This window comes from Vombatus ursinus, unplaced genomic scaffold (genome assembly GCF_900497805.2).
Source record: "Vombatus ursinus unplaced genomic scaffold, bare-nosed wombat genome assembly UNPS02014768.1, whole genome shotgun sequence".
Taxonomy (NCBI): Eukaryota; Metazoa; Chordata; class Mammalia; order Diprotodontia; family Vombatidae; genus Vombatus; species Vombatus ursinus.
The window spans coordinates 32,675,291-32,685,263 of NW_020954546.1; the positions used below are offsets into that span (position 1 = coordinate 32,675,291).

The 9,973-nt window shown below is 43.0% G+C and overlaps 1 protein-coding gene across 1 annotated transcript in view; it reads left to right on the forward strand.

The window, feature by feature from the left end:
* The first annotated feature begins 5,934 nt into the window (after positions 1 to 5,934).
* The window catches only part of LOC114043329 (protein unc-45 homolog B), a 28,730-nt gene continuing 24,691 nt past the window's right edge, over positions 5,935 to 9,973 (forward strand). Inside the window, exons 1-4 of the mRNA XM_027862407.1 lie at positions 5,935 to 5,952; positions 6,862 to 7,026; positions 7,604 to 7,640; positions 9,073 to 9,248. Coding sequence (XP_027718208.1) covers positions 5,935 to 5,952; positions 6,862 to 7,026; positions 7,604 to 7,640; positions 9,073 to 9,248 — 396 coding nt within the window. The remainder of the gene's footprint in view (positions 5,953 to 6,861; positions 7,027 to 7,603; positions 7,641 to 9,072; positions 9,249 to 9,973) is intronic.

The window sequence follows — 9,973 nt, forward strand, 5'->3', positions numbered from 1 at the left end:
CTAACCTCTCGGTTCTGGGCTAGGCAATTCTCTAAGGCTAAATGGTAGAGAGACACCTTCCTAGATAGAGACTTCTCTGTAGCTACTAATAAACAGGTCCAGGACCTATCCTCACTTGTACACGTCGCCCCCTCTCTATATAGGCGCTTTCGTTTTTGTCTTTGCATCGAATTGCCAAGCAAGTGCCTGGCACCAAGTCTGTCCCTGTGCTGTCAAATGCTTACTGACTGACCCATCATCATTTTACAATGAAGGAAACTTGAGGCAACTTGTCCAAGAACACAGCAGTAGTACCGAACCTGGAATCCAAATCCATCCCTCTTCACTGCTCCTGGAGCTCTGAGAATGTTACAAGGGGAGAGAGGAAAAGAATAATAAAATAATGCAACATTGCAACGAATAAGTAATAACTGTGTCTTGGATTATAAAATAAATGCACCCCTGTGCCACGGAGAGCAAGCTTTCATTGGGATTTAAAATATGAACATTTATTTCAATATTTTAAAATACAATATTTCAAAAGTTGTAGTTCGAGATGGCGGCACAAATTACTACCCCTCCCCCCGCATTCATGCCTCGGGAGACAAGCTTCTTAACTGAGCTGATGGTCTAGATACAGCCTGAGCAGTCTAGCTAAAGGCTGGTCCGGATGACAGCCCTTCCTATCCAGCTGTGGCTTGCACGTCAAACACTTGTTTTTGAAATCTAATAAAACTTAAAAAAAAAAAAAAGCCAGCTCCACATAATGGAGATTCATGATTTCAATGGGCAATCAATCCCCTCCTTCTGTTCTATGAAGTCCGAGGAAATGCTGCTTTTGTTTGGTGTTTGTTAAGTTTGGAATACAAATAAAGAGAATGAAAAAAAAAAAAAAAAAGCAAAAGGAATCCAAGGCCATATCTTGTGAAATGCAAGGCACTGGAGCTCCAGAGGATGAGAATTTGCAAAAGCAACATGGGTCACTAAGTGATGGAGTACACAAAACGGCAGACGGTCTTTATATCTTCCCCCAGAACCTTGTCAACAGGGCACCACCGCAGTATGTTGGCTATAATGGACTGAATTCTAGGATCAGAGGATTCAGAGCAGCTAAGTGGCACAGGGGTTAGAACATTAGTCTTGGATTGAGGAAGACCTGAGTTTAAATCCTGCCTCAGGCACTTACCTAGCTGTGTGACCTTGTTGTTGTTGTTCAGTCATGCCTGACTCTGGGTGACCCCATGGACTTTTGGGGCTTTCTTGGCAAAGATGCTGGAGTGGTTTGCCATTTCCTTCTCTAGCTCATTTGACAGATGAGGAACTTGAGGCAAATAGGGTTAAGTGACTTGACCAGGGTCATACAGCTAGTAAGTGTCTGAGGTGGAATTTGAATTTAGGACTTCCTGACTACAGGCCTGGAGCTCTACCCACTGTACCACCTAGCTGTGTGACCCTGGGCAAGTAAAAAAAAAAAACAAACCAAAACCTCTGTTTGCCTCAGTTTTGTGAGAGGTAAGAAGCCATTATATTTCCATATAAGGAAATTGGGAGAAAAGGTAGCTCTAGGTCAGAGGTTCTAGAACCAGGTAAAAGTGGATGAAATTGGTTGTTTGGTTAAAGAGGCTGGAAGTAGGACAAAGATAAGCTTTACTTAGAGTTCGAATGGTAATAGGCTCATTAATACTAACTTCTCCTCCCAGAAGGGAGCAATAACACAGAATTAGGAACATTTCATATGTTAGCAGGAGGAGGAAAGTATTATGAAGTGAGAGTATCAGAAAGGTTGTAACCCAGAAGAGCAAGGACCAATCCCGGCTCTGAAGGGAGGGACAAGAAGGAACTGACTGCATAAAAGGCTTGCTCGGGCGTCTGTCAGTGCGTGTGTGTGTGTGTGTGTGTGTGTGTGTGTGTGTGTGTGTGTGTGTGTGTATGTATGTCCCTTCTTTTTTGGGGGGGGGGGTATCACACACCCACCTCTTGCAAAAACCATAAATAAATAAACATCCCTTTGCTCACTTCAGTTTAAGTTTTGTTTATTAAGAGAGGACCGAACTCCGCATGGTATGTTTCTAGGGGAGCAGTGAGTTGCGGCTGCGCTTGAACTAAACCCCTAACCCTACCAAAGAGTGACTGAACCACGTTTCTCAGTTTCTTCAAGTATAAAATGGCAATAATCATAGCATCTCTCTTCCAAGGTTGTTGGGAGGGTCAAATGAGCTAATAATTATAAAGTGCTTAGCACACATAGTAATCACTATATAAATGTTGGTTATTATTATTGTTAATAATAATAATAACCTTTCCCAGCCTGTTTTCTTCATCTGTAAAATGGGGATAATAATAGCACTGATCCTCCCTCCCTCCTCCCACCCCCAGGGTTATTGTGAAGATCAAGTGAGATAATATTTCTAAAGTGCTTTGCAAACCTTAAATCGCTACGTAAATGCAAGCTATTATGTGATCTTTCTCGGGAATATCAGAGACACTGTGTGGATTAGTGGATAGAAAGGATTTGGCAACATGAAGTCTTAGATTTAGTTGCTTGCCAGCTCTGAGCCCCTGGGCCAGTTGCTCAGCCAGTTTCCTCATTTGTGAAATGAGGATAATGACACCTGTAACACTTACCTTACAGGATTGCTGTGGGCATCAAATGAGACCACGTATATAAAGTGTTTTGCAGATCTCGAAGTGACCCACCAGCTCCCTGTGGCACACTGACCTGCAAACACAGGTTCCCATATGAAGATTCCTATCAGAAGTTTTTATTATCATAATCTTAATGAGATCAGGGATGAATAGCAGTCTTCAAAACAGTTGCCAAGACTGACACAATCTGCCACAGTGTTAGGTTAAATGCATCTGATTTGGAGTCAGAGGACCTGAGTTCAAATGCCATTTCTATTCCTTACTACCTATGTGACATTGGATATATAGCTTGACCTCTCTGGGCCTCTGCTTCCTCGTCTGTAACAGAGGAGGTTAGACTAGCTGGATTCCCTGGTGATTCCAGCTTTAAATGTCAGACCCAGTTGAGCCTCCTCCAGGGTGTCTCTCAGATGCATCTCTCCTTCCCTCCCACCGCTGCTACCACTCTATTCAGGCATCTTACCTTCAGGCATCTTACCTATCTTACTCTTCTATCAGAAAAGAGGATGTGGACTTCTAACAGTGGCCCAAGAGTAATGATCAACCAGTCAGTCAACAAGCATTGATTAAGTACCTACAATGTGCCAGAGACTCTGGGGCATGCTGGGAACACAAAGGCAAAAAGAAACAATCCTTACTCAAAAGGAGCTTATTACATTCAAAGGTAATGAGAGAAGAGGCAGGAAGAGAATGGGAGGTAGTGTGACCCGGTAGGAGGAACTCAGGCTCTGAAGTTAGAGGACCTGAATTCGTATCTTACCTCTGATGCTTTCTACTTATGTGACCTCTGACAAGTAACTTAACTTTCCCCAGCCTGTTTCCTCGTGTGTAAAATAAGAGGGTTGGAATAAATGGCCTGAGAGTCAGAAGATCTGGGTTCAAGTATAATCTTGGAGGCTCACTACATGTATGATCCTGGGCACACCCACCTTCTTGTACTTCAGTTTCCTCATATGTAAAACTAGGGGAGGGGGATTGATTAGATGGCCTTTTATTTTTTTTTGGTAGCAAAGAGCAGGTCACATTAGTGTCCCCATGTTTCTCTGAATTCTTCATATTCATTGTTTCTTCTTGTGACTCAGTAGTCCATCACATTCATGCACCCAATTTGTTTAGTCTTTCCTCAATTGATGGGTCCCAACTTTGCTTCCAGGTCTTTGTTACCCCCACCAATCAATCAATAATAATAGGTAACATTTATATTACATTGTAAGATTTGCAAAACTCTTTACAAATGTTATTTTATCTTCACAACAACTCTGGGAGATAGTTGCTGTTATTATCCCTATTTTACAGGTGAATAAATGGAAGCTAGAACTTAAGTGACTTACCCAGGGTCATACCACTGGTGTGACATCATCAAGTATTTATTAAGTATCTACCATATGCTAGGCACTGTGCTAACTGCTGGGGGTGCAAAGACAAAACATGAAACAATCTCTGCCCTCAAGGAGACAGAGGAAGGGTCGCCATACAGATTTTAGTGTATATGAGACCTTTATTTTTGTCCTTGACTTTTTGGGGTAAATATTCAGCAATGGGATTGATGGGTAAATATGATTGTTTTTGTCACTTTTTTAGGAACATAGATTTAGTGTCATCTGGCCCATCCTTTCATTTTACAGATGAGGAAACTGAGGCCCAGGAAGATTAAGTGACTTGTGTAGGGTTACACATTTGGCAGGATGGGGATTTGAACTTGGATCATCTGAGTATAACTCCAGTCCTCTTTCTACTATATTAGTTCCTTGTTCTTAACCAGTGAGCCCAGGACCACCAAGGGGTCCATAAATATATATGCAGTCTTATAAGGAAGCAACGATTGCTCCTGTAGACTGAATAAACGTATCATACATATATGTGTAGTATTATTTTTTCAAATATGTGAAAATGCTGATGGGACCAACAAAATAGAAATTCATCTAAAAGGATAGTTTAATTTCTAGTAGCTCTTTGTTCTGTATTTTCTATTGGATCATAGATCTAGAGAATGAACGGACCTCAAAGGCAACCTAATCCAATCCTTTTATTTTATAAATGGGGAAACAGAGGCACTTATCACTCAGACAGTAAGCTTAAAAAAATGGGACTTGAATCATAAATTTGTAGCAGCAAGACACTTTAGAAGTTACCTAGTCTTACCTCACTTGTAGAACACTATGATAAAATTTTAATGTATACTTTAAAAAGATCATCATACATCAGATCATTGGATTATAGATTTAGAACTGGGAGAGATGTAAGAAACTATCAAGTTTGACTCTCAAAGTTTGCAGATGAGTAAACTGAGCTAGGTGGTGCAGTGGATAGAGTGCTGGGCCTGGAGTCAGGAAGACTCATCTTCCTGAGTTCAAATGTGGCATTAGATACTTACTAGCTGTGTGACCCTGGGCAAGTCACTTAACCCTTTTTGCCTTGGTTCCCTCATCTGTCAAATGAGTTAGAGAAGGAAATGGCCAACTGCTCCGGTATCTTTGCCAAGAAAACACCAAATGGGGTCAGGAAGAGTCAGACTGAACAACAACAACAAAAACTGAGGCTGAGGGGGTAGAATGACTTCCTTGAGGTCATAGACCTAAGAAATGACTGAGAAAGGATTTGAACTTGAAAAGATTGAGGGCCATTGAAACAGACCAAAACCTTTAAAACAAAGGATGCCATATTTACATTCTGTCCTGAAAGGGTGGAACGTTTTGGGGAAGGGAGATGGGCTGGGGGAAGGGCTGAAGGACTTTTTCTTCCTCTCTCATCCTGCCTTCCCAAAGCATTTCTAGAAGTTACCAGTTGGTTCTTGCTCTGGGCAGCTGCCATCCTTGTCTCATGTCTGTCTAAAATCTACCTCAGCTGTCACTTATCTCTGAAAATAGCAGCCATGAGTGTCTGTGTGTGGTGGGGGGGTGTGGGGTGGGGAGGAGGAGGAGAAGGGGGAGGACAGGACTATGGATTTGGAATGGGCTCAATGGGAGTTATTCTCACTTTTGTGGGGTTCTTATTGTGGTACACACCTCTCCCCATCCATCTGCTATCTGAAATAGTCCCTAAACTGGGAGAATTGGGGAGGGGGAATGCAGTGTTTTCTTACAGATTCCCTATTTGGAGAGGGGGGAGGGAAGGTCCATAAGTGTCAGTGACAGGCCCCAGGGACACCTGACCCACAGACCAAATATGGTTGGGAGCCACTGGTTGTAGAGATAAAGTCTCCTGGGTGGGGGGTTGGGAAGAGCAGATCGAGGCAGGCTGGCTTCAGGGTTGCATGCAGTCTGCGCTGGACAAAGGAGAGAAGTTTCCCCGGGGGAGGTATCATTGACCATGTCTACTTCAGACAAAGTTAGTGGTGTTTGCTGGGGGGGTTGGGTAGGGGATGGGAGGTGGGCTTGCACTGAAGGAGGGAGAAGAGGGGATCATGAAGCTTTATTAAGTCTTATGAAATAAATTAGTATTTGTATCTATGAAAAATCCCTAAAAAAAATGAAAAAGAAAAAGAAAAAGAAAAATCCCTGCCCAGGTCTTGGGGTGGGATGAAGGAAAAGGGTTAAGTGATGGGGGGGGCAGGGCTGAACACTGCAGCTTTCCTCTTATACCTTAAATTGAAATGTTTTGCTTTGTTGGAAAGTATTGTTTTACCCTTGGCTAGTTGGTATCAGAGATGTAGAGATGGTGGGGACCTTAGGGGGCCACCCAATCCAATCTCCCAGAGAGTGAGGGTCATGCAGGGAGTAAATAACAGAACTGGGATTTGAACCCAAGTCTTCAGACCCCACCTGCAACACCAGATGGTCTCCCAGGGAAGTACCCACTCTTCTTCTGTGAGTTTTGGAAGCCTCTGGGGACTTTACCCTGAGCTAATACTCCTTAGGGTAGGAAAGATCTCTTCCCTGGTGTTAGGTAATGGGTCCAGCCTCATTGACACAAATGTTAAGGCAGCACTGATTCAGAGTAAAGCTGATTTGGAAAATGTGGGGTTGATTCTTCCCTCCCCAAACAATGGATAGGGGGCCACATTTGGAATCCCGAAGACCTGTTTGAATCCTGCCTCAGACACTCACTAGCTGTGTGACTCTGGAGAAGTCACTTCTGCTTTCTCTGCCTCAGTTTCCTCATCTGTAAAGTAGGGATAATAATAGCACCTACCTCACAGTTGTGAGGATCAAATGAGATAATGTTTGTAAAGTGCTTTCAGATCTGAAAGAGCTGTCTAAATGTTTTGATCTTACTCTTCATTCTTCTCCTCCCCAGCGGATGGAAGATGCTGTGCGGCTGAAGGAGGAGGGGAATAAATATTTTCAAAACCAGAATTATGAAGAAGCCTCCAGAAGCTACAGCCAGGCTCTGACACAGACCAAGGACAAAGCTTTGCTGGCCACTCTGTACCGCAACAGAGCAGCCTGTGGGCTGAAAACGGTCAGGGGGCCAGCTGCAGGGAGGGGGAGGGCCTGTGTGTGAGATGGGGAGCCTATGGGACCGTTGGAAGAGTCTGGGCTGTCTGGTGCCTTGCCTCCTTGGGGTCTCCTTCATCCTGGCGCTCCTAGGTCGGCCAACTTCGACTCCAAGATGGAGGAAGGAACCTATCACTTTCTCCCTTGCAAAGAGAGCAGTGTTGGATTTTATTTTTGAGGGGGGAGACCTGATTTAGGGGTACAGGGCTATATTTAAACCAAGGCTCAGAGTTCTGTGCTCTTTGACCTTTGCTGATGAGGCCAAGAAGCATCAAGCTCAAATTAATTCTAACTTGCCTTGATGGAAGTTGATCACACAAAATTGGGATGGTGAGGAAGCTTTCCAGAACTGATTTCCAAGGGTTCAACCCCTTCGCATCTCCTTTCAGTGGGAGCCTCCCTCCTCCCCTTCCCGAGGGGGCAACTCTCAGGTAGCTAAAATTTAGAATGTTGGACCAGGAAGCCCTGAGAGCCCAAGTCCAATTCCCTCGTCTCTCTATGAAATCCTTACTGATGAGTTTTTCCGTCTTTCTGATTTCCAGGAGAGCTACACTCAAGCAGCATCAGATGCATCCAAAGGTGAGTGGCCTCCTTCCCCCTGACCTCAGCTCCATGCCCTCATTCTTTGTCCCAAGGTGCTTCTTAGTACCTTTATTTATAAAGATTTATAAGAACCAGTTAGGACCATTGATAGGGCACCCTCTGCATTCCTCACATACCTTTGGTAAATGCTTTCAACTTCATCCTCTCTTTGGCATTTAAAGTCCTTTAAAATCTGTCTTTAGTCACCCATTTTAGGCTAATTATACATTTACTCCCCCCACACATTCTACACAGTTTCAGCCAAACTGTCCTACCTGCTGTCCCCCTTTCGTGATGTTCCATTTCCTACCTCCAAGGCTTTGCCTGTGCCTAGAATGTTCTCTACTTATTAACTCAAGAGCCAACTGCCTCAAAAGACTTTATGATTCCCCTGTTTAACGCCACCCCCATTCACTTTTTTATTTACTTTGTTTATATTTGGTTTTTAAAATTTTTTTTTAATTTTAGGTTTTTGTTTTTCTGTAGACATGTTATATCCTTTTAGCAGAACGTTAACTTTTTGAAGGCAAGGGCTGTCTCCTTTTGATCTTTGTATTCCCAGTACCAGTGAGGTAGCTAGTACACAGTAGGTGTTTAATAAATGCTTGTCGCTTTGTGTATTGCTTATACCAGGTGCTATGGGAAGAGATGAGTGTACTTCTCAATTTATATTGTAGCTCCTGAGATGTTACGTTGAAAAGAACTTTTTGTGAATTCGACGTACCACAGGAATTTCTTATTAAAGAAATCTTTCTCTGTGAATATTTTTAAAAGTTTTTTAAACTGCGTTTTTTTTTGTTGTTGTTGTTTTGTTTTGTTTATGTTCTCTTCCTTCTGAATATATCCCTCCTCCCCCTCTTTCCCAGCCGGAAGCAGCTCAGCAAAAGCAACCCATATATAAGCCAAGTCTGAAAGTGTATGCCATATTTCATATACATAGTCCCCTGCCATGTGGTGTCTCCTCCACCAGAATGTGAGCTTTTAGAGAGTAAGGGCTGGCTTACTTTTCTATTTATATCATCAGTGCCTAGCATGGTGGTTTGCATAAAGTACTTAGTAAAGCTTTATTCTCTCATTCATTTGCCATGGCAAAGAAAGGAGGGAGGTTTCTCAGTTCTTTTTCAGGGCCAAGTTTCTTGGTTATTATAATCATTCAGTGGTCAGCTCCTGAATCTTTTTGTAATGTTGGTAATTACATCTCGATGTACCAGTTTTGTAAAACTCAGATTTTCAATACTGGGTTTTGTGAAATGAGGCACACATGTACAAAGAAGACTCAGTTGCTTACTTGAACAGACTGTGGACAGAGATAATCCAAAGTCAAAGAGATAAATAAGTAGCAGCATTTCTAGGGTTAGGAAGGTGGGACCTGGTACAGAGAATTCAGAGCTACCTCCTGAAGCCATTTTCCATTTGTCTCTCTTGCTAGCCATTGACATTAATGCTTCAGACATCAAGGCCCTGTTCCGAAGATGCCAGGCTCTGGAGCAGTTGGGTAAGCTGGACCAGGCTTTCAAGGATGTGCAGCGCTGTGCTACACTTGAACCCAAAAACCGGAACTTCCAGGAGACTCTGAGGCGCCTCAACTCTAGCATCCATGAGAAAGTGAGATATCTCCCTTCCTCCTTCCCCTCCTACTCTGTTCACCTCATTTTCCCCATCTATAAGATGGATATAATGATCTCTGCCTTTCTACCTCGATGGGCTATTGTGAAGAAAGTACTTTATTACTCAAAGCCCTATAGTATTGTGGGTTCTGTATCATAGAGTAGGGTCAACTTTAAGTTGGCCTTATTGCATGGGTCTTGCTTCCACTAGCCTGAGTGTGACATTGTTGAAAGACCCCTAACCTAGGCCTCAGGGTCTGTTCCTAGCTCTGCCGAAGAGCTGCTAGGTATAGACAAAAGAGATTTCTTTACTACTTAGGAGCCCCTGAAAAGAGATAGAACTCAGGTACATTGAATGAATAAAAGATGGGGTGGATAGTGGTCCTAATGCTAAGTTCAGTTTAATTCAGCATTCAACAAGTATCTATTGAGTACCTACTATGTGCCAGGCAGAAGGTAGTATGTAGTGGATAGAGAGCCCTCTTAGAAGCTAGAAAGACCTGGGTTCAAGTCCTACTCTCTGACACATACTAAGTGTGTGGGTCTGGGGAAGGAACTTAATCTCTCAGTGTTCTAGGTAATGAAGTTTATATATTACAGAGAAGATGACACCCTACCTTGGCAGATGGAATTTCCTCATTCGAGAGTGTCTTATACCAATGGAATCAGAGCTCTAGTTTCTATCCTATATGCCAGGCATGATTATGGGTATCAGGGATACAA